Here is a 16,161-nt window from a genome sequence, read left to right as displayed (position 1 = left end):
TTTTAGCTTCAGCTGGCCTACGTTTATGACGATTAGTTTTCCCTGTCTTGTTTTAGGGTGCGGGGAGATAGGGGAGACATTCTCTGAAGCAAATATATTTCTCTATCCAGGACATACTGAGTGTTTGTCTCGCTTCCTCCCCTCGCCCTGTTCATAGAGGGAAGGTGAGGGGAAGCAAGTTTTTGATTTTACTCTTTCTCTTCTATTGGCCTTTGCTATGAAGAATTTGGTTATCTGCTGTTTGGGGGAGTTTTGTAACTTGCATGTAGTTCATGTCGTTAATTTTAAGAGCAGAAACTGTACTTTTGGTTCATTACACTTACACGATGCTGCATTTCGACCCCTTAACTGCCTGGCTCCCTAAGAGTCGGGGTAACGTGGCACGAAGGAAAACCTGGGAGCAGGGGGCGGTTAGAGAGGAGGGGAAACGTCTTTCTCCTTTTCCCCCCGTGGCAGATCCCCCCTCCGCGAGGATCCTGCAGACAACAGCCCTGGGGGCTCCTGTGCCCTTTTGCCAGCACCCACGGCCCTCGACGGAGAAGGGGTCAGCAGCGGCTGTGTCTTTGCTGTGGCCTTAAACCAGGGGAGGGAGGGGAAAAGGGGTTTTTGTTTGACTCGCCAGCTCCGGTGTTCGGGAGCAGCCAGCTGGAACGCCACGCGGTGCCTGCGATGCCCTTCTCCAGCTCACCTCGAGAGCCTGCCAGCCGAGAGCATGAATGAATTTTTCTCCGGGGACAACTCCTCCCTGCCTTCATCTTCCCACGTATTAATTTTTTCAGCTGGGAAAGAACTGGTTTGATGTGTGTTTAGCTTCGAAAGCCGTGTCCTGAGGTGGGACACCCCTTTGGAGGTGGATGAGGTGCCGGCGTTGACGTGCGGGTTGTGGCAAGGTGCCATGGGGGGGCTGTTTGCTCCCCCCGCCCCGCCCTCCAGCCCTGTGTGGGTATCGATGCTGGAGTGGGGGGGTTACTTGGTGACTTCTGTGCTGTCCCTTGCTGTGTCCCCCCTGCCCAGGAGTGGGGCTGCATTTTGTGCCCCTATTTTGCTGGCAGAGCCTGTGCTGGGGGCTGGGGGGGTTGTGCCTGGTGCCCTCCCACCCTCCTCATCCACAAATCGGCGTTTTTACACCCCCTTCTTCCTGTATTATTTTTTTTTTCCCCGTCTGATCTTTTAATGTAAAAAAAAAAATTAAAAAATTAATAATAAAACGTGTATGTGCTCAAAACACCACCACCCCCCCGCCTGCGGGGGGCGTGGCCAAGGCCCGGCTGGGGGGCGTGGTCGGGGGCGTGGTCAGGGCCGGCTTGGGGGCGTGGCCGGAGGCGTGGCCAGGGCCGGGGGGTGCCGGGAAGGCGGAAGTGGGGCCGGGGCCGGGGCCGGGTCGGGCATGGCCGGGACCGGCTGGGCCCCGCCGCGCCTGGACGAGTTCATCCTCACCGAGCGGCTCGGCGCCGGCACCTACGCCACCGTCTACAAGGCCTACAGGAAGGTAGGGCCGGGGACGCCCTTTAACACCCCCCCAAATCCGGCCCCCTCCTCCCGTGGGCCCTCCATTGTCACAGCCCTCCATATGGGCCACCATCCCTATAGCCCCTATATGGGACCTGCTGCCCCCGGCCTGTCCCCTGGTACCCCATTGCCGGGGGCTCCTTCCCCCCCCGGGACCCCTCTGGTAGGCTGGGGAGGGACCCCCGGGGTGGCTCTTTGGGCGGGGGGGGCTCCCCGGTTGTGTCCCCTTGGCAGAGGGACACGCGCGAGGTGGTGGCCGTCAAGTGCGTGAACAAGAGGAGCCTCAACCGGGCGTCGGTGGAGAACCTGCTGACGGAGATCCAGATCCTGAAGACCATCCGCCATCCGCACATCGTGGAGCTCAAGGACTTCCAGGTGGGGCTGGGGGCTTCCCGGGGCGGGGGGACACGCTGAGCCAGCATCCCTCCAGCTCAGGTCCTGGGGTCCATCCTGGCTCCCCAAGGGCGTATCCGTGGGGCTCGGTGCCAGCGACCGGGCAAACCGGTCCAGGCGGACCCTGCGTGGGTGGGACGTGCGGCGGGACCGGCCGGGGCGGCGTGACGGGGGTCCGCTTTGCCTCGCAGTGGGACAGCGACCACATCTACCTGATCATGGAGTTCTGCGCCGGGGGGGATCTCTCTCGCTTCATCCGGATGCGCAGGATCCTCCCGGAGAAGGTGGCCCGCATCTTCCTGCAGCAGCTCGGTAAGGGCACCTAGCGCCTGTGTCAGCTCCGTCGGGCACCATCCCTGGGGATTTTGGGGTGGTGGGACTACAGCGGCATCCCGCCTGCCACGTGCCCATCTGTCCGCCCAGCCTGCGCCCTGAAGTTCCTCCACGACCGCAACATCTCCCACCTGGACCTCAAGCCGCAGAACATCCTCCTGAGCGCCCCGCAGAACCCCCAGCTGAAGCTGGCAGGTCAGGGCAGGTCCCCAGGGAGGGGCCGGGGGTTGGCAATTCCTTCTCCCCCTCTCCCACGAGCTCTCCTCGCCCCTTCTCCTGCAGACTTCGGATTTGCGCAGCACATGTCGCCGTGGGACGAGAAGCACGTTCTGCGGGGCTCCCCGCTCTACATGGCCCCCGAGATGGTGTGCCGCCAGCAGTACGACGCCCGGGTGGACCTGTGGTCAGTGGGCGTCATCCTTTACGGTGGGCTTTTGCTTTTATCCCCCCGCTCGGGGCTGGTTTCCCCCTCTCCGTCTCACCCCCCCGCTCCCTTTCTCCCCCCCGCAGAAGCGCTTTTTGGGAGGCCACCCTTCGCCTCCCGCTCCTTCGCCGAGCTGGAGGAGAAGATCCGCAGCGACCGGGCTGTCGAGGTAACACGGGATGGGACGGAGCTGGGTGGGATCTCGCAGCCCATCCCCGTGCCAGGGCTGCGGTGGGGCCGGTGGCCTCAGCTCCCCTCCCTCCCCAGCTGCCCAGCCGGCCCCTGCTCTCCCCGGAGTGCCGGGATCTCTTAGGACAGCTCTTGGAGAGGGACCCTTTGAAACGCATCTCCTTCGAGCGCTTCTTCGCCCACCCTTTCGTGGATATGGAGCACGTCCCTGGGCCCGAGAGCCTCTGCAAGGCGGTGAGTGGGGTGCTGGGGTGCTGGTCCCCGGGGACGTGGTGGGGCCAAGCCCTGAGCCCCCCCTCGTCTCCCCCAGACCGACCTGGTGGTGGAGGCGGTGAAGAAGGATCAGGAGGGGGACGCCTCCGCCGCCCTCTCCCTTTACTGCAAAGCCCTGGAGTATTTTGTGCCAGCTCTGCACTGTGAGTCCACCCTGGGGGGCTGCGTGGGTCCCGGGTTGTGCTGGGTGCCTTTGGGGGGGGGCAGCACCCCGGGGGAGGCCACTTTGCAACCCACACACCCCAGTATTCGATCGCTTCCCCCCCCCTCCCGCAGATGAAAGCGATGCTCGCCGGAAAGAAGCCATCCGGGCCAAGGTGAGCTAAAAATCTCTTGGGGAGGTGAAGGACAGCATCCCCCCCGGCTTAGCTCGGCACGATGCCCCCCCATCCTCTGTCCCCCGTGGCAGGGGTCCCCTCACCCCCCCACCCCGCTGTGGGCAGGTGGGGCAGTACATCTCCCGAGCGGAGGAGCTGAAGGCGTTGGTCACCTCCAGCAGCAAGAGCCTCCTGCAGCAAGGGAACCCGGCCAGAGAGATCCTTAAAGGTAGCGGGTTTTGGGGACCCCCTCCGGTGTGAGCGGGGTGGAAAGGGGGGACCCAGCGGGGTTTTGGGCTGAAGGATGCCTCCCCAGGGTGCTCCCCCATTTTGCTGTCCCCTTGCAGAGATGGCCAAGGACAAGCCTCAGCTCTGCGCTGCGCTGGAAATGGCTTCTGCCGCCATCGCTAAGGTGAGCCGTGGATTTGGGGGTCCCCTCTCCCCTCGAGTGGAAGGGGAAAGAGCAAACCCGGCTGGGGAGGGAGCCGGCAGATCCCCACCCCGGCTGCAGCCCGGCCCCCGGCGTCTTTTTCAGGAGGAAGAAGGCAAAGATGACGGTGACACCCTGGAGCTCTACCAGCAGAGCCTGGGGGAACTGCTGCTGCTCCTGGCCGGTGAGTTGTGGCTCCGGCGGGTGCTGCGGGGCAGGGGACGGATCCTGCACTCGCAGCTGATGGGCGCATCCCTCTTCCCTCCACAGCGGAGCCTGCGGGGAGGCGACGGGAGCTCCTCCATGAGGAGGTGAGTGCCAGCCGTGGGACAGCGGCGTGTCCCCGTTGGCATGGCTTTGAAGGGACTTTCCTCTCTGCCAGATCCAGACCCTGATGGCCCGAGCTGAGTACCTGAAAGATCAGATGAAGGTACAGCTGCTTGGGGGGGCTCCGGAGCGTGCTTGGGGGGGCTCCAGAGCATGCCTGGGGGGCATTTACAGGCTGGAGAACACTCCTCTCCCCTGGCAGATGCGAGAGGCACAGTCCATGGGCAAGGAGGCGCTGGCAGAGCCCGTCCGGAGCGGTGAGTCCCCATCTCCGTCCCCTCTCATCCCTCCGGAGGGGACTTGGTGAAAGGGGCCTGGGGAAGCGTACCCCCTCGTGGCTGCGGTCCTGCAGCGGGGAATATCCCTACGGCTGCTGCAGCCATGGGGATATTCCTGCCCGTGGGCAATCCCGACCCCGCACCCCCTCCTCTCCCCCCAGCACGGGGTCATCTGTGCCCGGGAGCCCATCCGGGCTGGGTGACAATATGTGCAGCCGAGTGACAGCCCTCTGTCCCCCCCGGCACAGCCTGTACCTTGCAGTGATGCCCAGGAGCCAGCCGGTGTGATGCTGCTCACCGCCCCGGCACTGCCCTGCAAAGAGATGCCGTTGGCGGGGTGGAGGAAAGACAAAGCTTTCGTCCCGACCGCATCGCGGTGACCACCTTGGGGGCTCACCCTTGGGCTTCCACCCCCGGAGGGTCCCACGGGTGGGTCCACAGGGCCATCTGCCCCTCTCCCCGGGCGCCGGCGTCAGCTCATTTCCCGGCAGGCGGAGTCCCCTCCCAGCCCTGCCTCGACCGTCTGCTGCCGCAGCCTCCCCTGGCCACGGCGGGCGGGTTATTCCACTCTAATTCCCTCCGCTGCCTGCGACGGGTTGGGTATTTTTATCCTGGCACCGGCCTCTGGCGGAATATCCCCCCTGCCAGTCGCGTACGTCTCTTGCCTTTTCGGCTGGATGTTTCTTCCACCTCCCGAATTCTTTTGGGGGAGCCCCGAGCGTCTGCGCAGCCCGGACCCACAAAACCCCGCCGGTAGCTGCAGGCTGTTGGTGACGGCAGCAGGCAGGGGGTCGGGAACGCCGCCTGCGCCTGCCCTCCGCTGTGCCTTTCTCACCCAGCAACTACCTCTCTGCGCCCACCGCCGCTCGCCCAGCCGCAAGCACCCGGTTGCACTGTCCCAGCCCAGCCGTACCTCCCTCTCGCTGCTGGAGCATCGGGGTCGAGGCTTTTGCTTCCTAAACCTGCCTGCACTGGAGTCTGGCGGGTACTGACTGCGTTCGTCATTTGTGTCATGAGGTGTTACCGGTGCTCAGCAGGGACTAATTGATGGCACGTGCTCCTCCGCGGGTATAGTCGTCGAATAAAACAGATGAGCAGAAATCAATCACCTTCAGGGAGAGAGTCGCGCGGCTGCAAACAGCGATACCTCCCCGAAGGCAGAGCCTGGGCCTCCTGCCTGCTCTGCTCCTCAGGGCTCTGACAACCCAAACATCCAAATTCTATTCCCAGCCCCGCAGAAGTCACTCACCGGGGTGGTGACGTCCGCCTGTCCTGCAAAGCGAGGGACTTTTCTCAAAATCTACTGTATTTCAAGGGAATGTAATTTATTGTCTTTAATAAACACTTATTTTGTGTTCTCCCATGAGTAACCCGGTCTGGGGTTTAAGACCCAAAAGAGGGGTCTCCAGCCAAGCCCAGGACCCAGAGGGAGCCGGCGGGAAGGGCTGGGGACCCCTCGTCTCTGTCCCCCTGCCCAGAACCGGAGCCGGGGTGGGGGTCCCCTCCTCTCCTCCAGCCAGCGCTGGCTGGGACTGCCCTACCTCCCCCTCCTCCCTGGGGCCACCGGGCAGCCAAAGCAAGGTTTGACCTTGTTTTCGCTTCAGTTATTTTCTTCTTGGTGTTTTTTTTTTTTTTTTTTTTGCAGTGCGCGTGTAAAACATCCAGCGGAACAGCATGAAAGATTACGTAAAATCACGTTTGCTCCGACAGATTTCTACGGCGGGTGAGAAACCGCTGGGCTGAGCAGGGAGGGGTGCAGGCAAGGCGGAGAGGCTGCAGCAAATGATGGGGTGATTTTTGGGGGGGACCCTGGGGCTGGGCTGAGTTGTGACCCCCCCCTCCAGCATAGCTCCTCCTGAGACTGCCCTATAACGTGGTTTCTTTAGTCCTTTGCCGGCTGCTCCGAGCCGCTGCTGGAGAGCTTCCCGGGCAGATGCGGCAAGGCATTTTTATGTCTTTTTTTATTATTATTATTATTCTGAGCAGCGATTATATCCCGAGGCTTTAAAGAGCTTTCAAACCCCCCATCCTCCCCCAGCCCGTGGCTAGCGCGGAGCCGCCGGGGATGGCTGAACCGGCTGGCTGCGGCAGCCGGTGCGGATAATCGCATCTGCCTTCACGCTCTGCCGAAGCCGCGGCCGAATTCCGGAGCCTTTTTCGAAGCGGGGAGAAGCTCCAGCCGCTTCCCCGGGGGGTGATGGAGCTCGGGGTGCCCCGGTTTTGGTGTCGGGGTGGATACGAGTCTTTTCTGCGTCGGGGCTCGCGAGGGGCTGCCCAAATGTCGCCGAAGGGAAGGAGGCACGAAGCGAGCAGTCCCCAGCGTGGGGCCGGCTCCGGCGGTGGCCTTTGTCACTCGGCGTGGCTTCAGCATCGCGGCAAAGCCTGTGACACCCTCCTTGCGCCGTCCAGCCCTTGCAAATGGCTTTTCCCACCCGGAGCCTCCCGCAGGGCGGCTCTTGGTTCCCAATTGTCACCTGGAGAGGGACACAGGGGTGGCAGGTGGGTTTATCGCCCTCCTGGTACCAGCCGGTGGGTTAGCGGGTGATGTGGGTTCAAACCCTTTTAAAGGAAAGAGAGGGTTGGGGGGAGCTGGGTCAGTGGGGGGAGCTGATCCCGCGCTCTCCTCCGTGCTCTTTAATCCGGATGAATCCCACTATCTGGCCCAGCAGCGTGGCGATGCCGCCGTGGGACGGATGGGGCCGTCCCTTCCCGCTCGCAGGGAGATTTAATTGCCTGCGAAAAGAAAAACGAAGCGTTCAGCGGGGATCCCCCGGCCCTCGACGGCGGTTCATTTGTTTCGGCGCTGTAACGATTGTTCATTTCATGCTTGGGCCGTTGGGGAAACCGCTCGCATCTTCCCGCGCTCACCAGCAGAAAGGAGGCCTGATCCTGCGGCCGGATGATGAGGATGATGAGGATGATGATGCACCATGTCTGGTGCGGGAGGGTAGGAGCTCTGCCCACCCGTGGGGCGTCTATTTATAAGCTCCGCCACTGGCGGAGATCCTCCAGCACCCGGTAAGGGCTCGCTCGGACAAATCCACCCCAAACCTGGCCCCATAGGTTAGGGAATTGCGTAGGGTTTTATAGTATAGAAGGGAAAAAATAGATTTGCTGCTTGAAGCCGCACTAATTCTTTAAGTTTTTTATTAGCCCGCGTGCGTCGATGCCCAGAGCGGTCGTACGGCAAGAGCGCGGGGGCTGGCGAGGGCGTGCAGGCAGCCGGAGCGCCCGGCTGCGGGGATGCTCGGCGAGCCAGCGGCGGGGAACGCTGGCAAACGGGATGCGCCTCGCGATGGGCAGGGGACAGGCAGGAGGAGGGCTGCTCCCCCCATCCCAAACTCTCCTCCCCGGTACGGGTACCGGGCCAGCGATGGGAGCAGGGCTGCGGGCTCGGAGCATCCTCGGAGCTCACGACGCTTTGCCGGGAACGTTTCGCTGAGGCTTAACACGTTGCGGAGCCAAGCGGGAGAGCGCGTGCTGCTTGCTTTTCACATGCCTGGGGGTCATGGTGCCTCCTAAAATAAACCCGCGGAGCTTCACGCGGCCTTTGCGTGGTGGCACGTGGGCTGGGAGCGAGCGTGGAGCCGAGCCGAAGGTCGGCGGCTGCGGGAGCGGGGAAGGGGGGAAAAATAAAAGCCGGGGGGGAGCGGGTCCAGGCTGTGTCCTGGTGGGGTTACAGCGGGTACGGGTGGGGATGAACCACAGGGCTGCATCCCCCAGCCCCGTCTCCCTCCCTCTGCTCCGGTGGGGAGCCCGCTCACCGGCGGGATGTTTCAGTGATCAAGCCTTGCCGTCAGCCGAGGATTCCAAAGCCGAGGCAGGCTGGAGGGCTCGGCTTGCTCAGCGCCTGCTCCCTGCTATCCCTTTCCTGGTGGGGGATTAGAGGAGCTTGGGCTGAGCCTCGTCAGGTACGATCGCCTTTCAGAGCTAAAGCTGCTCTGCCAATCTTCCCTCTCCTTTCTCACCGTGCCGGGCTGGGTTCGGGCTTTGCCGGAGGCAGACGTCCCCGGAGCTGCTGGTGGGTCCCTGGGGAGCAGCCTGGTCCCTGGGGCTGCTTGCTGCAATAATAATAATGATGATACTACTACTAATGATGATGATAATAGTAATAGCAGGTTCCCAGTATACTCCCCCTGCGTTTTCCTGGATGACTCAACCCCCCTGCAAAAGCAAATCGCAGTTAATCCGCTCCCTTGGGATTTGGAGCAGTAAATTCCCAGCCTGTGCCAAGTTTTTCCAGGAAGCCTCGTTGCAGGAGCACACCACCCGCCGGGATGCCGGCAGGCCGGAGCTGCTCCGGCTTGAGGTCACACCTGCACGTAGGACGGTCTTGTCCCCGCAGAGAAGCGTCCTTGCTGGGAGCAGCGCCACGGCCGTCCCGCAGCGCCCACGAGACTCTGGCAGGGAGCTGGTGTGAGTGATTGGAAGGCTTTGTACTAAAATAGCCAAAAATCTCCGAAATCGGGGTGGTTGGTTTGCTTTTAAACCCGCTGCTGACAGAGAGCCGCTCGTCCCATCCCTTCGGGGTGAAATATGGCAAACCACCCGACCGCAACCAGGCGTGAGGCTTTCTTCTGGACGACGCTGCAAGAGATTTCTCCCTCGCATTCCCATCCCCTGCCCCGTAAAGGGGATGCGCTTGGGCTCTCTACACCCCTCGTACTTTGGGGCACCCCAACACTTTTATCAGGAAAGCACCGCTCGAGGAGAGAAAGAAATGTATAGACATCTCCTGGTATTTATTCCACCGGTTATAAGAGTACCATGGCACGGGGACAGCATAGGAGGTGGAGAGACACTCAACCGAGCACAGCGCACAACTACAGCACGACAGAGGAGGAGGAGATTTTCCCTTATCTCTGTGTTCTTCTCCTGGAAGAAACAAGGACACGAGCGGATCCCGCCCTGGGAGAGGGAGGGTGTGCCGCCACCGCTCCGGGGAAGGGACGGTGTGGGTTCAGATGAGCACCGGGGAGGGATTTTATTCCTCTCTGGCATTAATTCAGGCTTCAGCCCTCTGGTCCTCAATATCCCCCTTCCCGCTGGGCTAAATGGGATCGTGTAGCAGGTCCTTCCCGGCTGGCTCCTTTGAGAGGGGCCCTCAAGGGCAAAGTGGTTGGTATTTCTTGCTCGGACGGGATGTTATTTCCCGTGCGATGGGTATGGGATGCGGGGAAGGGGTGTGGGAGGGGGACACGTTTCACATTGTGCCTCGTCCTTGCAAAACAAATTGGAGCCTCCCCGTCATTTCTAGGAGGCTCGGTGGAAATGTGCAGGCAGAGACGCGGCGGATGACCACCGCTTTGCTGGAAAACCTTTGCCTTCCCGTGCTGACGGGGTTCAATAACACTCCAAGGTCACTCGGGGCTTTGCTTCCCTGCAACCCCCCGGCTCTCGCTAAAGACACCCACTGCCACGGGCACAGGAGGAGGCGTTGGGGTACGGCGGGGGGACATGCTGGCTCTTCGCTCTAACCTCAGACCGGAGAACGAAACAAAAACCACACATCAGGGACATCTGGGTCAGGGACTCGAGGCGTCACACGGCTCGGAAGGAGGACCCGGCTCACACAAGGCAGGGGTGACAATATCGGGGGGGGTCCCCGCTGCAGGCAACCGCCACCGCCAGACCCTTCGCTGCGTCCCCTCCCTTCTCCCCCACCGTCACGTTGACGGGGAGGGGGGGGCTCGGCCGGGTCACATCACGGCGCACTTCTCAGCCGATTGCTTCAGGTCCTCTAGCGTGGCCGAAGCTTTGTCTTTCAAGGAATCAAGGTCCAGGTTCTGGATGTTGCTGAGCTGGCCGATAACCGAATTCTTCTCTTCCTCCTCCTCGTTGTCCTGCTCGATCATCTTGGCCAGCTCTTTGGGCAGCTCCACGTCACCTCCCACCAGTTGGATCTGGTTGTCATCCGTTTCGTTCTGAAACCGGCCGGGAGAAAGTCAGGCGTGGGATGCTGCAGGTGGGAAGGGGGGGGGCACACACGGGACGATTCTGGAGGCATTAAAGGCACGTGCGAGGTTCGCAGCGGCGTCTGCACGGCCTTTGGGCTGTCTTCCCACGTTAAGGTCGGTGGGGGTCCCTGGGGCTCCCAGCCACCCTCATGCTGTGGGTCGGACGCGGCCCCAGCGGGGACACGGCCGAGCAGAGTCCCGGCACGCACCCACGGCCACAACAGGGAGCTGAGACGATAACCCGAGCGTGCCAGCATCCGTCTAAACGGGCTTTCAACTGGCGTTGGAGTGGCTGGGGAGGTTTAGGCGCCCAATTAAGCTACGCGTATGCTTAACGACTGAGCCCACCGGCGACGGGGGTCAGCTCTGCGCCGGAGAGCCGCAGGGAGACTTTGCAAGAGGCAGCCCGGCTGCCAAGCGGGATCAGTAATGAGCAGAAGAAACTTGTTGGAAGATTAGAAGGGACGTCTCCAGCAGGAGAAAACAGCAAAAGGATCGGGGCGGGGGGGGCCGGATCCGAACAAATCCCCGTCTCCCCTGGAGAAAAAAAAAAAAGGCTCCAGCTCTCCTTTCGCTGCTTTTTCTCGCTTTCGGCAGGGGGAAAATAAATTCTCCAGCTGTTTATTTCCTGGCAATAAAAGGGGTGTGAGAAGCAGCGGGGTGTGCGTCCAGGTTGGCTGAACAACATCAAACGATCTGAACAATATCGCTTGGCTTTAGCTGACCTTTCTCAACTAAAATTAGCCGGGCTCCAATTTAGAGTATTCACCGCTGAGAGACTCTCGCTGAATAAAGGGTGGGTTTGGGGGGAGAAGAGCTTGTGGCAATTCCAAGAATGGCTGAATTATCCCTTGATTAAATTGTTTCTAGTGAATCATTCATCGGGCAGAAATTCCAAAATAGGAGTTTAGCTAGGAAATCTTTGCCAAATTCAATCCGGGGAGAGGAGCTGGCTAATCCAGCCGGGAAGGTGTAACTCCAGCTCTGCTCCCAGCCACGGGGCCGGGAGTCCGGGGTGAAGGCGGCTTTCCCTTGTCCAGCTGGATTTAGGGGGCAAAAGAGAGGAAGGGGGGGGATCAAACAAGGCAGAGGGTGCGTGTCGGGGGTCCCACTGTTTGTGGCTGCTGGCTTGCGGTGCTCGGGGCCGGCGGGAAGGGGCCAGGATTTGGGTGGAAGGATGGTTTTTAGGGGAACTGGTTTGTCCTGTGGGCTTTGTAACTTAAAACCCCCAGCCAGCCCAGGGGTCCCGCTGCCCCTTCCCCTCCCTGCGGAGCCGGGGTGCTGTCTGTCCCCCCGTGGCCCCATCCGCCGAGTCGCCCATGAGGGCTGCGACGGGGCTCGGCTCCCTGCGTGCCCCCGCCACCGCCGTACCTTGGGGAGCCTGTACTTGTCTCGGAAGTGGGACCTGAACGTGGCCCTCTCCGCCTTGCGCTGGGCAAACTGGGCATCTCTCTCCATCCTGCGAAGCACACGGGGCAGTTACCGGCAGCTGGTGCCCCCAGCCCCTGGGGTTGAGCGGCCCTATCCCGCCCCCCAACCCGGCTACCCCCCATCTCCTCTTCAAAGTCCCCATTCCCCACAATTTCCTCCCCCCCCAGCACAGCCTGAAAGGAGAAAACAATCCCATCTCCCGGGCGAGGAAGCGGATTAAAGGATTAGGGGGGGTTCATTAAACTCCCTCATGGCCGTGCCGCCCCCAGCGCTGTCTCCCCCCAGCCCTCCCGTGCACGGGACGGGGGGCTGCGGAGGGAGCGCCCCGTCCCCCGCCGGGACCCCGGGGGTCCAACCCGCCCCGGTACCCGGTGCCGATCGCACTCACTTTTCCTCCACCAGCTGCCGTTGATATTCCTCGTACTCCTCACGGGTCATGCCCTGCGCCTCGGCCGGAGACTTCTCGCCCTCGCTCTTCTCCTCGCCGCCCAGGCCGCCCGTCAGGTTCTTCAGCTGCCCCCCCACCATGCTCTTCACCATGAACGCCATGGTGGCGGTCCCAGGGGGATGGGGAGCTGGGGTGCTGGGGAGCCTGGGTGCCGGGGAGCTGGGGTGCTGGGGAGCTGGGGAGCCTGGGTGCCAGGGAGCCTGGGTGCCGGGGAGCTGGGGTGCTGGGGAGCTGGGGAGCTTGGGTGCTGGGGAGATGGGGTGTTGGGGAGCCGGGGAGCCTGGGTGCTGGGGAGCTTGGGTGCTGGGGAGCTGGGGAGCCTGGGTGTGGGGGAGCCTGGGTGCTGGGGAGATGGGGTGCTGGGGAGCTGGGGTGCTGGGGAGCTGGGGAGCCTGGGTGCTGGGGAGATGGGGTGCTGGGGAGCTGGGTCGCTGGGGAGCCGGGGAGCCTGGGTGCTGGGGAGCTGGGGTGCTGGGGAGCTGGGGAGCCTGGGTGCGGGGGAGCCTGGGTGCTGGGGAGATGGGGTGCTGGGGAGCCGGGGAGCCTGGGTGCTGGGGAGCCTGGGTGCCTGGGAGCTGGGGTGCCGGGGAGCCGGGGAGCTGGGGTGCGGAGTTACCACAGAGCCGGGGTGCTGGGAGAACTGGGATTAATGGGGAGACGGGGTTCTGGGGTGCTGGGCGGTGGGGAAGATGGGGATGCTGAGTTACGGGGGAGCCCGGGGAGCCGAGGTACAGTCGGTGCTGGGGTGCCGGGAGTAGGGAGTTACCGGGCAGCTGGGGTGCTGCAGGTACGAGTTCCCGGAGCAGCGGGTTATGGAGGAGCTGGGATCAGCGGAGCCGAGTTCCCGGGATGCCGGAGTACCGAGTTCCCGAGGAGCCGGGATGCTGCGGAGCTTGAGTTCCCGGGGCGCCGGAGTACCGAGTTCCCGGGATGCCGGAGCACCGAGTTCCCGGGATGCCGGAGCACCGAGTTCCCGGGATACCGGAGCACCGAGTTCCCGGGATGCCGGGGTGGAGCCGAGCCGCCTTCCCGGGATACCGGCGCAGCGGGGATGCTGTGCGGCCGAGCTCCCGGGGACCCGGGGATCAACGGGGCCGCGCCGCCGCGCCGCCCATGGCGGGGCCGGAGAGCGGAGCCGGAGCGGCGCGGAGCGACCGGTGCTGCAGCACCGGGGCACGGACAGCTCCGGTGTGCGCGCGGCGGGCGGCAGCAACGCCTCCCCCCCCCCCGCCCCGCCCGGTCCCCGCCCGGTCCCCGCCGCCCCCCGGCGGAGAGGCGGAGCCACCGCCTCCCCCCCCCGCTCCGGGGGCACGGAGGCTCCCACCGCCCCCCCCCCCCCCCCAGCCCCGGGGGGAGACCTCCCCGGGGAAGGAGCCCCCGGACCCCCCAGCCCCGCACTACCGGCCCCGGGGCAGCGGGGATGGGGGGGTGCCGTGAGCCCTGCCTGGCCCCCCCCTCCCCTCCGCCTCTTCGGGGACAGCGAGCGCTGGGGCCCGGCTGGTTTGTCCCCCCCGAGGGGCTGCGGTGGAGCAAATCCCCAGAAAAGTCCTTTTTCCCCCCTTTTTTTCCCCCATCCTTTGGGTCTGGCTGGCGGAAAAACCGGGGTTCAGCCCTCCGTAAGAGCCCCGCGTACCCCACAGGACTTGCAACTGTTGTTTGCTGGGAGATCTAAGGGCTGGCGTGCCCAAAATCTTCTTCTTCTCCTTCCTAGTGCTATTAACGATATTAATTAATACCAACGCTGCCATCAGTCCCCACCAGCATCGCCTCGCTGATGTACCGGAGCCAGCCCAGGGACCCCCGCGTTCATCGGTCGCCTAAACCGGGAGGCCGAGGCCAAGAGCAGGCATTGATTTCGTTGTGTCATTCCCTCGGCCCCTCCGGCTCTCTCATCCTACTTTCGCTCCCACTCCTGCTATTTCCCTCGACTGCAGCCGCCTCGCGGGCCTCGGGGAGCGAGCGCTTAACGGCATCAGCCACGCACCTCCCTTCCAGATGGCCAGCCCGGCTTTAACCTACGTTTCTCCCTTTTTTCTTCCCCGCTCGTGAAAAACGAGCGCGGCTCCGAACCCCAATCCCGGCTTGCGGGAAATGATTTCATTTCCGAAATTTAAAGACAATCTCCGCAGATTAAAATGATGGAACAGCTGCGAAGCGATAAAGGGAAAGAGGGAGGGGGGGATTGGCCCCGTCTCCTCCCTTCCCCCCTTGCCCAAGGTAGCACCAGGCAAAAAGTTGTCTTAAAAGGAAAATTTAAAAAAAAAAGATCGTGTGTTTTGCTTGGATAATAATCCGGGTGGCAGTTGGGCGCTGTCAGCTGCTGCTACAGAGCTTTTGGAAGTGACAAAGGGGATTTGCCCCGGTGAAGGCTCTGCGGGGCTACGGTTAAATCCCGCCGGAGCGGAGCCCCCCGAATGATGCCGACGCTTTCCCCTGCCTTCGCCTGAGCGTGCAAATTCCCTTTCCGCACAGCCACGAGGCTGAGGGAGGCCCATCCGAGGCACCCTTCGGCACAACCCCAGCGTCACCCGCAGCACCTCCCCTCCGCCCGGCTGCCCCTGCGGCAGCGTGAGCTGACTGCTCCTGGCTCCTACGGGCTCTTTGAAGCGATGACTTCCCTTTTCGCTGGGATCCGCAGCCCCTCTAAGCGTTTTCCCATGGACAGCCCACGGAGAATGAATTTTAACCCAGAGCGAGCTTTCACAGCCTGCTCAGAAATAGGCTGAGCGCCCCGGGCACTCCGCAGACCTCCCGTCGCCAACCGTGTGTTCAAGTTTGGGCTGTCAGTCGGAGAAGGAGCGGATGAAAAGAGGAGCAGAGAAGGAGGGAAAGCATCCCTGCTTGTGTCCCAGAGCCACTTTGCCCTTGGATGCCAGGGAGGTTTGAGCCTTGGGTGGCTTCAGAGCAGACTTCTGCTGCGGCTGGTCCTAGGAGCTTTGCTCAGTCCGGATTTCTATCTAAGCATCCACTAACAGTAAGAGACTTGAAGTCAGGACCGATTTTTTCCAGCTGGCTTAGATGGGTCAGCTACCACGTAGCCTCCCTGTCTGAGAAACGGAGAGAAAACAGCCTCTTGACGAGCAGAACCGCTCAGCCAAAGCGGCTCGGTGAAAATCGGCAGGCGATTACCGGCAGCGGCTGGGACTCAGTCGCTCGCGGCAGGGATGCCGCCTCACCAGGAGATGGATGTGCCCCATGGAGGGTGACCATGAGGTTGACATTTGCAGCCCAGGGGTGGTCGGGGAACTGGTTTTATAGGGCTGGAGCAAAAGGCAAGGTCTTGTGGCTGCCGGCAGCTCTCCCGTCCCTTCGGGTCTTTGGCCCCCGCTCTTTCCGGAGAGGCCAGCCCGGAGGCGGAAGGGAGAGGGCAATCAGAGGGTGCGGCGGGCTGGTGATGGGGCCCGCGGCGATGCTTCGAGGTGGTTGTTTTCCCATTTGCTTTGCTTTGGGCAGCTGAACTGTTCCTTAGCCCTGAAATATATTCAAGTAAGAATGACTCATCCTTCCTCCCAGGACTCTAACCTGCAGTAATGAGATGTAAATCCTTGCATGACCTATTATATTAGCTTATGCTATATCACACATCTCCGTGGATTAGACGGGAGGGAGATGAAACGTCCCCCGGTAGCAGCCAGCCTCAGACAAGCCGGTGGAAGTTAAGCGGATCCTCTCTCAGCATCGACACCTTGATTTGAATAGGACGCAAAGCGTTCCCTTCCCTTTGCCGTGGCGGGAGGGATCGTTTCAGCTTTTCTTTCCAGGTAACGGGAGAACGGGCTCCAAAGCCACACCTGGAAGCTCTCCCCTGCACCAGGGTTTCATAGGATGCTCCAGAGATCCCTGAAGGGGACC

General features: G+C 62.3%; 2 protein-coding genes across 2 annotated transcripts; one reads left to right on the top strand and one right to left on the bottom strand.

Annotated features, from left to right (window-relative positions):
• The first annotated feature begins 1,387 nt into the window (after positions 1 to 1,387).
• Positions 1,388 to 5,831, top strand: ULK3 (unc-51 like kinase 3). The gene is made up of 16 exons (XM_059823907.1): positions 1,388 to 1,489; positions 1,744 to 1,884; positions 2,094 to 2,214; positions 2,326 to 2,430; positions 2,518 to 2,661; positions 2,746 to 2,828; positions 2,927 to 3,082; positions 3,159 to 3,264; positions 3,398 to 3,438; positions 3,565 to 3,667; positions 3,786 to 3,850; positions 3,974 to 4,052; positions 4,139 to 4,179; positions 4,251 to 4,298; positions 4,398 to 4,452; positions 4,722 to 5,831. Exons 1-16 carry the CDS (start codon positions 1,388 to 1,390, stop codon positions 4,736 to 4,738), a joined length of 1,407 nt encoding a protein of 468 aa, XP_059679890.1. The 3' UTR covers positions 4,739 to 5,831.
• Positions 5,832 to 10,172: 4,341 nt separating this feature from the next.
• CPLX3 (complexin 3) lies at positions 10,173 to 12,410 on the bottom strand. Its single transcript, XM_059824160.1, has 3 exons — positions 12,250 to 12,410; positions 11,802 to 11,889; positions 10,173 to 10,397 (listed from the first exon to the last, which is right to left on the bottom strand). Exons 1-3 carry the CDS (start codon positions 12,408 to 12,410, stop codon positions 10,173 to 10,175), a joined length of 474 nt encoding a protein of 157 aa, XP_059680143.1.
• Positions 12,411 to 16,161: the final 3,751 nt, after the last annotated feature.

The sequence above is a fragment of the Gavia stellata genome, chromosome 13, assembly GCF_030936135.1.
Source record: "Gavia stellata isolate bGavSte3 chromosome 13, bGavSte3.hap2, whole genome shotgun sequence".
NCBI classification, from domain to species: Eukaryota; Metazoa; Chordata; class Aves; order Gaviiformes; family Gaviidae; genus Gavia; species Gavia stellata.
Note: the sequence above shows the minus strand (reverse complement) of the source record. Positions and strands in the feature narration are given on the sequence as shown.